Source organism: Octopus sinensis, linkage group LG29, assembly GCF_006345805.1.
Source record: "Octopus sinensis linkage group LG29, ASM634580v1, whole genome shotgun sequence".
Classification (NCBI taxonomy): domain Eukaryota; kingdom Metazoa; phylum Mollusca; class Cephalopoda; order Octopoda; family Octopodidae; genus Octopus; species Octopus sinensis.
Genome location: NC_043025.1, coordinates 12,874,933 through 12,891,230, shown reverse-complemented (window position 1 = coordinate 12,891,230; position 16,298 = coordinate 12,874,933). Strand labels below are relative to the sequence as shown.

Here is a 16,298-nt window from a genome sequence, read left to right as displayed (position 1 = left end):
CCAACGAGCTTGTGTCTATTTACGTTCGCCGTTACAATAACATAGCGTCATACATTTACGTCTACCGGATTATAAAAATGAACCATGTGAAGCTATTTATCATAATATGATATGCACGAGTTAATCTGCTCAAGTTCAAAAAATAGCTAAGATAATGCATGGGACGGTGAGCCTGCGCACCTCAAGAGATAAAGTACACGATAACGAACGTAAACGTACATCAGCCGCTAAAAAGTCTGTGATAGATGTAGGGCAGCTCTACATCGTATATTTATGTTAACTGCAGGTAGGCAAGCAAAAGTGTGATCGCATATTTGCGTCAACCGTTGTCCAGGGGTTAATGACCAGGCATGGCTGTGTGGTAAGAAGCTTACTTCTCAAGTACATGGTCCTGGGTTAATGTTCCTTCTCGAGCCATGCCAGGCTCATAAGGGCAGGTTTCCCGGTTTTAGTGGCGTAGAAATTACCCACCTGGACGGGACGCCGGTCCTTCGCAGGATTACTCATTTTTGCCAGCTGAGTGGACTGGAGCAAGGTGAAAATGAAGTGTTTTGCTCAAGAACACAACGCGTTGCCCGGTCCAGAAATCGAAACCACAACCTTACGATCATGAGTTCAACACCCTAACCACTAAGCCATGCGCCTCCACATGATCCTCGGTTAATGTCCCAATATATATTTGTCTTTTGTTATATTCCAAACACCATCTCAAAAATGAGAAAGTTATATTTTTCCCTCACTCCATCATCATCATCATCATCATCGTTTAACGTCCGCTTTCCATGCTAGCATGGGTTGGACGGTTCAACTGGGGTCTGGCAAGCCCGAAGGCTGCACCAGGCCAGTCAGATCTGGCAGTGTTTCTACAGCTGGATGCCCTTCCTAACGCCAACCACTCCGAGAGTGTAGTGGGTGATTTTATGTGCCACCGACACAGGTGCCAGACGAGGCTGGCTGACGGCCACGCTTGGATGGTGTTTTTTATGTGCCACCGACACAGGTGCCAGGCGAGGCTGGCTGACGGCCACGCTCGGATGGTGTTTTTTATGTGCCACCAACACAGGTGCCAGACGGGGCTGGCGGACGGCCACGCTCGGATGGTGTTTGTTATGTGCCCTCAGCACGGAGGCCAGTCGTTGCGGTACTGGCTACGATCACGTTCGGATGGTTTTCTTATGTGCCACCGGCACTGGTACCACAAGGATACAAATTCCAAATATTCCAAAATTAATTCTAGCTCACTGGATACTTCCCTCTCTCTCTCTCTTTCGGAGAGGCACTGAGCAGTTATACGCACACGGCAGTAACTTCCACCTACCGAATTCAAATACAAAGCTTCGGTCGACTCGGGGTTATAGGTGGAAGACACCTACCCAAAGTGCCACGCAGTGGGACTGAACCTGAAACCATGTAGTTAGGAAGCACTTCATCTCTTCTCTCTCTATATAAACGGCAGTTTGTCTGTCAGGTTGTACCCTCACCCTGACCACGACTTTCAACCGATTCTGATGAAACTTGACACACACATAGCCCAATGTCATAATTCAAAACTAACGCAGCGAAAATTTTGAAAAGTTCCCCCAGTTCTGAAAAAAATCGATAAATTCGACATGGGGTCGAGAATCAGAAACACAAACCACAGACTGTCTAGGGGACGCAACTCGACCTTTTTAACTCTTAAAAAAATTTACCATCATTTTTTTCCCATTTTTTTGCTATTTTTTGGCTATAACTCTCTAAAAATGCTTTATAGTTATTTCCCTTACAAACCTGAGCAACGCCGGGCGATACTGCTAGTTAGACAATAAATGGTCATGAAGAAGTCAGAATGATAAACATTAAATTTTTATAATTTGAATTGTTGTCTTGTGGTGATGATGATGATGATGATAACAAAATTTATAAAAATTTCTATTTGTTCTACAACAGGAAAAATCCAACATGGAGATTGGTATTGCCCTGGCATACAGCGCCGTTATACAGTCAGACATTTTATTAAAGGTCAGTATTTGAAGATTTATATATTTACCCCTTACTCAGAGTGGAAACACACGGACAGTGCTCACAGTGTTAAAAATATATATACATGCACATATATACACACATAGGTGCAGGAGTGGCTGTGTGGTAAGTAGCTTGCTTACCAACCACATGGTCCCGGGTTCAGTCCCACTGCGTGGCAACTTGGGCAAGTGTCTTCTACTATAGCCTCAGGCCGACCAAAGCCTTGTGAGTGGATTTGGTAGACGGAAACTGAAAGAAGCCCGTCGTATATATGTATATATATATATGTGTTTGTGTGTCTGTGTTTGTCCCCCTAGCATTGCTTGACAACCAATGCTGGTGTGTTTATGTCCCCGTTACTTAGCGGTTCGGCAAAAGAGACCGATAGAATAAGTACTGGGCTTACAAAGAATAATTCTCGGGGTCGAGTTGCTCGATTAAAAGGTGGTGCTCCAGCATGGCCGCAGTCAAATGACTGAAACAAGTAAAAGAGTATATATACACACACACACACACACACACACACAACAGGCTTTGTTCTCAATGTTTTATAACTTGCCTCCCCTATCAATGAAAGGTGTTTTACAAAGAGTACTATATCTTCAACTACTATTGTCGCCATCACTACTAACAACACCATATCCTCTGCTACCACAGGACCAGACCACGATACTACCACTGCTCCAACAGTTGATGTCCTTCAAGACAGACAAGTCCTACGTCCAACACATCTGGCACCAGTGTCTACCATTGCTGATACAGAAGGTGAGTGTATATAACTTTTACTGTCATTGCATACAACAAGCGTTGACGCCGGGCGAAATGCTTAGCAGTATTTCGTCTGTCTTTACGTTCTGAGTTCAAATTCCGCCGAGGTCGACTTTACCTTTCATCTTTTCGGGGTTGATTAAATATATACCAGTTGCGTACTGGTGTCGATGTAATCGACTTAATATCTTTGTCTGTCCTTGTTTGTCCCCTCTGTGTTTAGCCCCTTGTGGGTAGTAAAGAAATAGGTATTCCGTCTGCCACCACGTTCTGAGTTCAAATTCCACCGAGGTCGACTTTGCCTTTCATCCTTTCAGGGTCGATAATTAAGTACCAGTTGTGTACTGGGGTCGATATAATCAACTTAATCCGTGTGTCTGTCCTTGTTTGTCCTCTCTACGTTTAGCCCCTTGTGGACAATAAAGAAATATATATATCATCATCATCATCCTTTATTGTCTGTTTTCCATGCTGGCATGGGTTGGATGGTTTGACTGGAGGTGCCAAGCTGGAGAGCTGCCCGAGGTTCCATTCTGATTTGGTTTGCTTTTTTACAGCTGGATGCCCTTCCAAATGCCCACCACTTCACAGTGTGTGCTGGGTGCTTTTACCATTGAACCGGCTGAGCGCTTTAACGTAGTGTTGGCACAAGTGCTTTTTATGTGGCACCAGTACAGGACTTTTGCAGGCCAATCCATTTCACGGTGAGGAGGGGTGGTGGTGTTGATACTTCTGCTGTAGAGGATGGGCCTTCTTTAGTACAGTCAGGCATTAGGTATCTTGGTCTCTAGTCATCTCGCCTGTCAGGTTCAGTATCCTGAGGTTCTCTTTCATTGCTTCATCCCATGTCTTCCTGGGTCTCCCTCTTTCATAAGTTCCAGCCACTAAATGCACAAGGTGAGTATATTTTATATAATAATAATAATAATAATAATAACATCAAAAAATACCTTAGGAATGAGAACCCAGGTCTGAAATTTCCCCAAGACACCTAAAGAAGGCTGGAGGGTATATCAGCCGAAATGTGTTAACAACGAGCAAGATGAGGACAAATATCCATCAAATGTAAATAATGTACATAATTCCTCATCTCTTAAATATACCCACGGGCATATAGCGTAGTGGTTAAGAGCATGGGCTACTAACCCCAAGATTCCGAGTTTGATTCCCAGCAGTGACCTGAATAATGATAATAATAACATTGAAAAATACCTGAGGAATGAGAACCCAGGTTCGAAATTTCCCCAAGACACCTGATGAAGGCTGGAGGGTATATCAGCCGAAACGTTGTGTTAACAACAAACAAGATGAGGACAAACATCCATCAAATGTAAATAATGATGATAAACTACAGAATTGGATGAAACCAGAGAGTTACAAGATTCTGTGCAAGCGGCGTGACCGAATTGGAATGGTTGGTTTACTAGAAGTATGGGTGCTAGTAACGGTTGTGCAGTGTTGGTTGTAGTGGCTGTAGTAGTGGTGTTGGTAACAACAGTAGGGCTATGAGAGGTACAGGTGATAGTAATGGTGGTGGTGATGGTTGTAGTGCTGGTGGTAGTGGTTATTGTGTATGTGTTAGTATTGGTATGGTGGTAGTTGTGGTGCTAGCAGTAGCTGTCATTGTAGTGGTGATGGTGGCAACAATGATATTAATAGAGGTACGGGTGTTAGTAATGGTCGTGATGGTTGTTGTAGTGCTGGTGGTAGTGGTTGTGTATGTGTTTGTATTGGTATGGTGGTAGTTGTGGTACTAGCAGTAGCTGTCATTGTAGTGGTGATGGTGGCAACAATGATATTAATAGAGGTACGGGTGTTAGTAATGGTCGTGATGGTTGTTGTAGTGCTGGTGGTAGTGGTTGTGTATGTGTTTGTATTGGTATGGTGGTAGTTGTGGTGCTAGCAGTAGCTGTCATTGTAGTGGTAATGATGACAACAATGATACTAATAGAGGTATGGGTGTTAGTAATGGTGGTGATGGTTGTTGCATTTGTGTTGGTGTTGGTATGGTGGTAGTAGTGGTGATGGTTGTGGTGCTGGCAGTAGCGGTCATTGTAGTGGTGATGGTGGCAACAATAATATTAATATTAATGGGTGTTAGTAATGATGGTGATGTTTGTTGTAGTGCTGGTGGTAGTGGTTGTTGAGTCTGTGTTAGTATTGGTATGGTGGTAGTGTTGGTGATGGTTGTGGTGCTGGCGGCAGCGGTCATTGTAGTGGTGTAAGTAGTGGTAGTGGTGATGGTGGCAACAATAATACTAATAGAGGTATGGGTGTTAGTAATGGTGGTGATGGTTGTTGCATTTGTGTTGGTGTTGGTATGGTGGTAGTAGTGGTGATGGTTGTGGTGCTGGCAGTAGCGGTCATTGTAGTGGTGATGGTGGCAACAATAATATTAATATTAATGGGTGTTAGTAATGATGGTGATGTTTGTTGTAGTGCTGGTGGTAGTGGTTGTTGAGTCTGTGTTAGTATTGGTATGGTGGTAGTGTTGGTGATGGTTGTGGTGCTGGCGGCAGCGGTCATTGTAGTGGTGTAAGTAGTGGTAGTGGTGATGGTGGCAACAATAATACTAATAGAGGTATGGGTGTTAGTAATGTTAGTGGTGGTTGTTGTCATGGTTATATCAGTATTATGCATTGTATTGGTTATGTTGTTGATGATGACTGACTGACCTCTGACCTCTATGTCCCTGTTTTCCTTCCCACAGATGGTGACCCACAGTGGATTTGAGACAGAAATCTGGCCAGTCCTCCAGAAAGATCTATCCTTGGGTTGGAGCGACGTCACACCCGAGAGACTTCAAGTCCTCCTGATCTGTAAACAACATCTTCCTGTGAGTATAACGACACGGCTGCGTGGTGGCTTTCATTCTTTCTCCATTCGTTAATGTTACACCTGAATGCTTGTTTAATAGATGTCGTTAATCTTTTACTTGTTTCAGTTATTTGATTACAGCCAGGCTGGGGCATCACCTTAAAGGGTTTTTTAGTCAAAGAAATCGACCCCAGGACTTATTCTTTGTAAGCCTAACACTTACCGTAAATCCTCGAGTATAATCCGCATTTTTTCCCCAAAATTTAAAGGTCAAAATCCTTAGTGTGTACTATATACGAGGCTAGAAATGAAAATTATTTTCTGAGCAATGTCCGAGTCTCTATTTGCTGTCCGGCAATGTTTATTCAGATGCATTAACGAAGTTATTTGACTAAATTCTTTGTTATATTTAAAATAATTGAAAGAAACACAGAGCATCTCAACAGAAATATGGTAACAAAAGGGTTAAGATATATAATAGAGAAACAATTCTTAACCCTTTTGATACCAACCTGGCTGAAACCACTTCTGGCTCTGTAGTACAAATGTCTTGTTTTCTTAAGTTTTGAATTAAAATCTTCCACCAAACCTTAGTCACAATTTATGTTCCTAACACTAGCTGAATGATAACTAAGTTATTTTACTAAATTCTTTGTTATATTTAAAGTAATTGAAAGAAACACAGAGCATCTCAACAGAAATATGGTAACAAAAGGGTTAAGATATATAATAGAGAAACAATTCTTAACCCTTTTAATACCAACCCGGCTGAAACCAGCTCTGGCTCTGTAGTACAAATGTCTTGTTTTCATAAGTTCTGAATTAAAATCTTCCACCAAACCTTAGTCACAATTTATGTTCCTAACACTAGCTGAATGATAACTAAGTTTTTTTACTAAATTCTTTGTTATATTTAAAGTAATTGAAAGAAACACGGAGCATCTCAACAGAAATATGGTAACAAAAGGGTTAAGATATATAATAGAGACAATTCTTAACCCTTTTGATACCAACCTGGCTGAAACGACCTCTGGCTCTGTAGTACAAATGTCTTGTTTTCATAAGTTTTGAAATACATTAACGAAAGGGTTAAAGCAAAAGCAATTTATTTCAACAGAAATATTCCTCTCGTATGATTTAGCTTCCAAAATCTTTCCATCGTGTTTGTCTTAACCATTTTTGGTACCAATAGAAAACAGGTGACTTTATATTTTCCTGTTTCTTTCATAGTAGCTTGCTAACCAACCACATGGTTCTGGGTTCAGTCCCACTGCGTGGCACCTTGGGCATGTGTCTTCTGCTATAGCCCCGGGCTGACCAATGCCTTGTGAGTGGATTTGGTAGACGGAATTTGAAGCCTGTCGTATATATATATGTATGTGTGTGTGTGTGTTTGTGTCTCTGTGTTTGTTCCCCTAGCATTGCTTGACAACCGATGCTGGTGTGTTTACGTCCCCGTCACTTAGTGGTTCGGCAAAAGAGACCGATAGAATAAGTACTGGTTTACAAAAAATAAATCCCGGGATCGATTTGCTCGACTAAAGGCGGTGCTCCAGCATGGCCACACAGTCAAATGACTGAAACAAGTAAAAAAAGAGTATAATAGATTAAATTATTTTAACTAATTAAAGTTTATCTAATTTACTTAATGCTAATTAACTGTTTTAATTGTGTAAGTAATTAATATTTTTGCAGGACAAAATTGACAAGACGTTCCTCAAGAAAAACTGGTCAAACAAGAAGATAATCGGTGAAAAAACTTATAAACAGTTATTGTCAGTCCTTCAGGTGAGGATGTGGTGGCATTCATTATATTCTGCATGGATGTGTGTGTCTAAACTTCTGAATAAAATAAACGTAGGTTCAGTCCTTGCCGAAGTAGTACATGGTACTTCTGGGCATTAGTTTGTGTGAAGGTGTTTGTCCCCACCTCTTTCTGTGTGTGTTCGGAGATTATGTGACTACCTCTCTCTCTCTCTAAAATCGCTGACGTGGCCGATGACAGTACCGCCTGATTGGTACTCGTGCTAGTGGAATGTTGAAAGCATATCTGAGCATAATCATTGCCAGGACCATGGATTGGCTCCCATGCCGGTGACACGTGAAAAGCACCATTCGAGCATGATCGTTGCCAATGTCGCCTTACTGGCAAATGTGCTGATGGCATGTGAAAAATTAACATTCAAGCGTGGTCGTTGCCAGTGCTGCTGGACTGGCTCCTGTGCAGGTAGCACATAAAAACCCCTTTCGAGTGTGGCCGTTGCCAGGACCGCCAGAATGGCCCTCGTGCTGGTGGCACATAAAATCACCTGCTACACTCTCGGAGTGGTTGGCGTTAGGAAGGGCATCCACTTGGAGAAACTCTGCAAGATCAGATTGGAGCCTGGTGCAGCCATCTGGTTGCCAGCCCTCAGTCAAATCGTCCAACCCATGCCAGCATAGAAAGCGGACGTTAAATGATGATGATGATGATGATGGTTATACATAGACACTCACACACATTTGTGGTGGTATATAAATGTATAGACGTATGTATGGAACTGTATATGCATGGATATGTATGTATGTATGTCTCTCTCTCTCTCTCTGTATACACACACACACATATATGTATATACAGTGTTTGCTTGTTCTTTTAGGATTCCACCCGTGGCCATCCCATCATCCACAACGTTAATAAACTCCTACTTCAAGAGCTGCCCGTCGAATTAGTTGGAGACTTCTGGAGGGAAATTGGAGGTAAGTGGTATTATTACTGGTTGTCTCTTATCTTCAACAGTGGTGGTCACTTACTATTATCTCCACTCACCTTTCACTATATTCTTGTACAAACATAAAGAAATGGAAGAGAGCCGTGATATGTGAGGACTCTTGGTCAAGTTGCTTAACTCCAGGTCAGTCGTGGCCCAGAAGACCAGCTGTAACCATCTATGGTTATATATGTGTGTATATATATATATATGTATGTATGTATGTATATATGTATGTATGTATATATGTATGTATGTATATATGTATGTATGTATGTATATATGTATGTATGTATATATGTATGTATGTATGTATGTATGTATGTATGTATATATGTATGTATGTATATATGTATGTATGTATATATGTATGTATGTATATATGTATGTATGTATGTATGTATGTATATATGTATGTATGTATATATGTATGTATGTATATATGTATGTATGTATGTATGTACGTATGTATGTATATATGTATGTATGTATATATATATACATACACATATACACACACATGTGTGTCTTTATATTTGTATATGTTTCCGTAACTAAACAATTCAGAAAAAGTAACCTATACAATAAGTACCAGTCTTAAGAAACAAGTGGTGGTGGTCGTGGGTGGGTGGGGGTGGGGGGCGATTTGACTAACTCTCAAAAGCAGTGCTCCAGCATGGCCACTATCTAATGACTGAAACAAGTGAAAGAAAAATACATTAGGCCGACCAAAGCCTTGTGAGTGGATTTGGTAGATGGAAACTGAAAGAAGCCCGTCGTATATATATATAGGCGCCGGAGTGGCTGTGTGGTAAGTAGCTTGCTAACCAACCACATGGTTCCGGGTTCAGTCCCACTGCATGGCATCTTGGGCAAGTGTCTTCTGCTATAGCCCCGGGCCGACCAAAGCCTTGTGAGTGGATTTGGTAGACGGAAACTGAAAGAGCCCGTCGTATATATGTATATATATATATATATGTGTGTGTATGTCTGTGTTTGTCCCCCTAGCATTGCTTGACAACCGATGCTGGTGTGTTTATATGTCCCCGTCACTTAGCGGTTCGGCAAAAGAGACCGATAGAATAAGTACTGGGCTTACAAAGAATAAGTCCCGGGGTCAAATTGCTCAACTAAAGGCGGTGCTCCAGCATGGCCGCAGTCAAATGACTGAAACAAGTAAAAGAGTATATATATATATGAGCGTGTTTGTCCTCCTTGCCATTACGTCCCCGTAATATAGCAGTTGGGCAAAAAGAGGCCAATGGAACAAGTACCAGATTGGGTGGTGCCCCAGCATGGCCGCAGTCTAAGGACTGAGATGAGTAAAAGATTAACAAGTTTGAAGCACCGTATAAAATGGTAGAATACATACAGTCTACGTCAGTGGTCCCCAACTTTTTCACTACCAAGGACCCCTTTTATTTACATGAGGTTTCACACAAACCCCTTTTAATATGCTTATCCTTGTGTGTGTGTGTGTATATACTCTTTACTCTTTTACTTGTTTCAGTCATTTGACTGCGGCCATGCTGGAGCACCGCCTTTTTTAGTCGAGCAAATCGACCCCAGGACTTATTCTTTGTAAGCCCAGTACTTATTCTATCAGTCTCTTTTTGCTGAACTGCTAAGTGACAGGGATGTAAACACACCAGCATCGGTTGTCAAGCAATGCTAGGGACACACACACAGACACACACATATATATACATATATACGACAGGCTTCTTTCAGTTTCCGTCTACCAAATCCACTCACAAGGCATTGGTCGGCCCAGGGCTATAGCAGAAGACACTTGCCCAAGATGCCACGCTGTGGGACTGAACCTGGAACCATGTGGTTGGTAAGCAAGCTACTTGCCACACAGCCACTCCTGCGCCTATGATAATAAAATAATAATAATAATAATTTGCAAAAAAATAATTTAAAAAAACAAATAATAATAATAATAATAAAAACATATAATAGGTATATAAATGAAATTTTGAGTTTAGTTCACGGATCATAGGCTGGGAATCACTGGTTTACGGATATATAATATCTTTAAATGCTGATCAGATGCAAGGGAGGTAATTACGTGAAGCATACTGCGTTTTTTGTTCCCTGCTTAAAAGTTTAACTGTAACTTAGCAGTTCAGCAAAAGAGGCCAATAGAATGAGTATCAGGCTTTAAAACTAATAAGTATGGGGGCTTGGTTCGTTAGATTAACCCTTTAGTGTTCAGATTATTCTATCAAACATAATGCTTATTGATTCCCATTGATTTGAATTAATCCTGCATTATCTCATATCTTCAAGATCTTGATGGTGTAATTACTTAATGTAGAATAACATTGTAGGGTAGGTGTGAGGGCCTGGATCTGGTCAGTATGAACATAAAGCAGACTAGCTATTTTGGCCGGATATGGCCGGTTTAAATACTAAAGGGTTAAAGACTGTTCAAGGTGGTGCCCCAGCGTGGCCACAGTCTAATGATGTGAAAGATATATGTTTGTGTGTAAAAGATACATGTGTGTGTACCCATGTCTTGATATCATGTGATTGTTGTAAATGAGCAATGTCACTTATTTCCATTCTTCCAGGCCCTTGTCATAATTGTTCTGCACCAGGTCAACTTCACTCCATTGTCACTCGTTTGGTCCATTAGAAAGTTAAATATTTCTTTATTTTTCTGTATTGTTTCAGAAATCTTGTTCCATGGGGAGCTGTCCAAAAGACGTCTTGGTATGTTCCTCTTATCCGAATTGATCAAGAAACCTTTGAATATTGAACAGGTTTGATTCATTTCTGTTTTTATTCATCATCATCATCACTTTTATAAATTGTTAAATTGTCTATTTACTAATTGATTACAAGGCGGCGAGCTGGCAAAGTCGTTAGCACGCCGAGCGAAATGCCTAGCAGTATTTCGTCTGCCGTTACGTTCTGGGTTCAAATTCCGCCGAGGTCGATTTTGCCTTTCATCCTTTTGGGGTCGATAAATTAAGTACCAGTTACGCACTGGGGTCGATGTAATCGACTTAATCCGTTTGTCTGTCCTTGTTTGTCCCCTCTGTGTTTAGCCCCTTGTGGGTAGTAAAGAAATAGGTATTTTGTCTACCATTACGTTCTGGGTTCAAATTCCGCCGAGGTCGACTTTGCCTTTCATCCTTTCGGGGTCGATAAATTAAGTACCAGTTACGCACTGGGGTTCGATGTAATCGACTTAATCCGTTTGTCTGTCCTTGTTTGTCCCCTCTGTGTTTAGCCCCTTATATGTAGTAAAGAAATACATTTACTAATTGATTATACCACTCTCACCATCACCTAAATCTATTCTTTTCCCATCATGCACTCTGGCTCTTTTTTGTTTTTATTCAACCTCCTTACCAGTAACCAACATGTAGCTGCCTATCATTGTCTCGCTCCCATTGCTCCCTCTCCTACCACTGCACTTCTAGCACATTCTAGATATTTGTGTATGTGTGTTTGTTAACTATGTGATATGGATAAACATTTTAATCTAGAGTAGCTTATATTGCATATGTTTTGTCCACGTGCCAGTAAGGCGACGCAGGTAATGATCATGCTCCAATGGTGTCTTATACTTGCCATTGGCACGGAGGCCAGCTTGTTGCTCTGGCAATGATCTCACTCAAATGGTACTCTTAGCGCTCCACTAGCATGGATACCAGTTATCAAATTTGATTTCGATTTCGATTTCACTTACCTCAACAGGTTTTTGCAAGCAGAGTTTAGTGTCCAAAGAAGGAAAAGGTACGCATAAGTGGACTGGTTACACCATAGGCCACAAGGTTATGGTCTCACACCACAGAAACCGGGTCCATGGGCCTGGCTAGGATTGAACCATATCTTGTATTGGATGGGTTTAAAGCAGAGATTGTCATCAACATGTTTAAACCATATCTTATATAAAACACTTTAAGCCAGATCTTATATTAGACATGTCTAAATCACAGCTTTGATTAAATGTGTTTCACTCTTTAGCATTTAAGCTGGCCATATCCAGCCCAAATATTCTCTCTTTACTCTTTACTCTTTTACTTGTATCAGTCAGTTGACTGCAGCCATGCTGGAGCACCGCCTTTAGTCAAGCAACTCGACCCCGGGACTTATTCTTTGTAAGCCCAGTACTTATTCTATCGGTCTCTTTTGCCGAACCGCTAAGTGATGCGGACATAAACACACCAGCATCGGTTGTCAAGCAATGCTAGGGGGACAAACACAGACACACGTACATGTATATATATACATGTATACGACGGGCTTCTTTCAGTTTCCGCCTACCAAATTCACTCACAAGGCTTTGGTCGGCCCGATGCTATAGTAGAAGACACTTGCCCAAGGTGCCACGCAGTGGGACTGAACCCGGAATATATATATATATATACATATATATGATGGGCTTCTTTCAGTTTCCATCTACCAAATCCACTCACAAGGCTATAGTAGAAGACACTTGTCCAAGGTGCCACGCATTGGGACTGAACCCAGAACCATGTGGTTGGTAAGCAAGCTACTTACCACACAGCCACTCCTGCTTGTTTTATATTCAAACTGGTCAGATCCTGTCACTTACACCTAACCTACAAGGTCATTCTAAAAATAAACAATCACTTCATCGAAATCATGAAGTTATGAAATAAATCATCATCATCATCATCATCATTTAGTGTCCGTTCTCCATGCTGGCATGGGTTGGACGGTTCAACTGGGGTCTGGGAAGCCAGGAGGCTGCACCAGGCTCCAGTCTGTTCTGGCAGTGTTTCTACGGCTGGATGCCCTTCCTAATGCCAACCACTCCGTAAGTGTAGTGGGTGATTTTACGTGCCACCGGCACAGGTGCCAGACGAGGCTGGCAAACAGCCATGATCGGATGGTGCTTTTTACGTGCCACCGGCACAGGTGCCAGATGAGGCTGGCAAACAGCCACGATCGGATGGTGCTTTTTACATGCCACCGGCACAGGTGCCAGACGAGGCTGGCAACGGCCACGAACGGATGGTGCTTTTTACGTGCCACCGGCACAGGTGCCAGACGAGGCTGGCAAACAGCCACGATCGGATGGTGCTTTTTACATGCCACCGGCACAGGTGCCAGACGAGGCTGGCAACGGCCACGAACGGATGGTGCTTTTTACGTGCCACCGGCACAGGTGCCAGACGAGGCTGGCAAACAGCCACGATCGGATGGTGCTTTTTACGTGCCACCGGCACAGGTGCCAGACGAGGCTGGCAACGGCCACGATCGGATGGTGCTTTTTACGTGCCACCGGCACAGGTGCCAGACGAGGCTGGCAAACAGCCACGATCGGATGGTGCTTTTTACATGCCACCGGCACAGGTGCCAGACGAGGCTGGCAATGGCCACGAACGGATGGTGCTTTTTACGTGCCAGACGAGGCTGGCAACGGCCACGAACGGATGGTGCTTTTTACGTGCCACCGGCACAGGTGCCAGATGAGGCTGGCAAACAGCCACGATCGGATGGTGCTTTTTACGTGCCACCGGCACAGGTGCCAGACGAGGCTGGCAACGGCCACGAACGGATGGTGCTTTTTACGTGCCACCGGCACAGGTGCCAGACGAGGCTGGCAACGGCCACGAACGGATGGTGCTTTTTACGTGCCACCGGCATGAGGCCAGTTGGGGCGGTGCTGGCAACAGCCACGTTCGGATGGTTCTCTTACGTGCTACCGGTACTGGTATCACAGCTGCAATTCCATTGATGTTGATCAATTTCGATAATGATTAATCAAAGCCTGATTAATTCAAAATGATTTGAATAAATAAGGATTCCATTTGACAGAATAATCCGGATACGAAGGGGTTAATGTCTGTTTTCTTTGTCTTTCAGCTTGAAATGCTTCTCTCCAAACACATCTGCGAGATGGTCTTTACAGACTTGAAGTTCACCAACAAGGAGCAGCCTTCAGCTCAAATGGTGGTATGTAACCCCTTTCTCAACTGTACCCCCGTCCTGGCATTCCTGCTGGCCACTAGTGGCAAGTAGGTCAGCATTCATCCCCTGATCAGAAGCCTAGTCCGTTGCAGGGGGATCCATTTACAGCTGAGTGGACTGGAACGATGGAAAATGAAGGGTTGTGCTTAAGAACATAGCTTGCCACTTGGTCTAGGATTTGAACCCACCATCTGACAGTTGTGAGTGCAACATGTCAAAACACTAGGCCAAGTGTATATATATGAAATGAGATAGGGGTTGTAAATGCAACCCTCCATGGGATAACATGTATCCAATATACTGCTAGTGAAGTACCCAACAAAGTTAATACATAAATGTTAAGAATTGCGATGCAATCAATTCATTTATTGTATTATATGGGCAAAGGTAAAATGTTTTACCACAAATTAATAATACAAAATAAGAAAATGGAGAAATACACCTTAATCAATGATCAACTACCAGGTAATACCCAATCACATACTTTATTAAACCACTACATATGAACATTAAGGTCAAACATAATAGTATAGAACAAAACAATGCATATTGTACTTATTGTATCATATTACTCATTGATGTGCACTGTTTTGTCCTATATTATTATGTTTGACCTTAATGTTCATATGTAGTGGTTTAATAAAGTATGTGATTGGGTATTATCTGGTAGTTGATTATTGATTAAGGTGTATTTCTCCATTTCCTTATTTTGTATATATATATATATATATATATATATATTCTTTTACCTGTTTCAGTCATTTGACTGTGGCCATACTGGAGGTTTTTTCAGTCAAAGAAATCCCCCCCCCCCCAAAAAAAAACAGTCTATTTCAACAGAAATATGGTAAGAAAAGGATCAACCAGGGAATCTTATGTATTCCAGTTTAAAAGTATGTATACTGCATCTGTGGATGTTGTAGGAGGTGATTAAGAAGAAGGACACCTGGTCATTAAAGGAACGACTCACACCTGTATACACACCTGTTTATAGACATACATCGATATATGCACTTGTGCATACACACACACACATTCTTTTATATATATGTCCATATTGTATCTCGTTTCAGCTGGACAGTTTGGCTTCTCTGCTGGACAGTTCCAAAGACGACCACCTCCACTCAACTGTGGTGAAGTGTTTCACGAAATCCCTGGATGCCGAGAAAAATCAAACCATGGAGCTTCATACTGTTCTCTCTGCCATTATACCACATGTAAGTAACAGTATGTACATGTGGGTATATACATGTGCATGTGTGTGTGTATGTATATATAAAAGTGAAGTTGTGTGTCTGTCTCCTACGATTTAGATTCCTAACTACTCCCACATTTTGCGGTGCAGTTTAACCAAATTCGGGTATCTTATAGTCGTGATTCATATCGAGCCCTTCTGGGTATTAGCGCGCGTCTACGATTTTAAAAAGAATTTACCATCATTTTTTCCCATTTTTAATGTATTTTGGCATATATAAGGGAAGTACCTCTCTAAAAATTTATTATTAAATCTCAGAACGTAAGAAGCTACAGTAACACCCCACCTCTTTGTGGTTAGCCATATTGAGATGGCTATTATACTTTACATCTCTAAAAATGCTTATGTAGTTATTTCCCTTACAAACCCGATATATATACTCTCTCTTTTCTCTTTTACTTGTTTCAGTCATTTGACTGCGGCCATGCTGGAGCACCGCCTTTAGTCGAGCAAATCGACCCCGGGACTTATTCTTTGTAAGCCCAGTACTTATTCTATCGGTCTCTTTTGCCGAACTGCTAAGTTATGGAGATGTAAACACACCAGCATCGGTTGTCAAGCAATGCTAGGGGGACAAACACAGACACACAAACACACACACATGCATATATACGACAGGCTTCTTTCAGTTTCCGTCTACCAAATCCACTCACAAGGCTTTGGTCAACCCGAGGCTATAGTAGAAGACACTTGCCCAAGGTGCCACGCAGTGGGACTGAACCCAGAACCATGTGGTTGGTAAACAA

General features: G+C 42.1%; 1 protein-coding gene across 2 annotated transcripts in view; it reads left to right on the top strand.

The window, feature by feature from the left end:
* The window catches only part of LOC115226064 (myb-binding protein 1A-like protein), a 59,993-nt gene that overhangs the window by 5,505 nt on the left and 38,190 nt on the right, over positions 1-16,298 (top strand). For both annotated transcript variants that reach the window (XM_036514960.1, XM_029797038.2), the window contains exons 4-11: positions 1,930-2,001; positions 2,662-2,769; positions 5,483-5,608; positions 7,285-7,377; positions 8,229-8,328; positions 11,022-11,110; positions 14,193-14,282; positions 15,371-15,514. In XM_036514960.1, the coding sequence (XP_036370853.1) occupies positions 1,930-2,001; positions 2,662-2,769; positions 5,483-5,608; positions 7,285-7,377; positions 8,229-8,328; positions 11,022-11,110; positions 14,193-14,282; positions 15,371-15,514 (822 nt within the window). The remainder of the gene's footprint in view (positions 1-1,929; positions 2,002-2,661; positions 2,770-5,482; positions 5,609-7,284; positions 7,378-8,228; positions 8,329-11,021; positions 11,111-14,192; positions 14,283-15,370; positions 15,515-16,298) is intronic.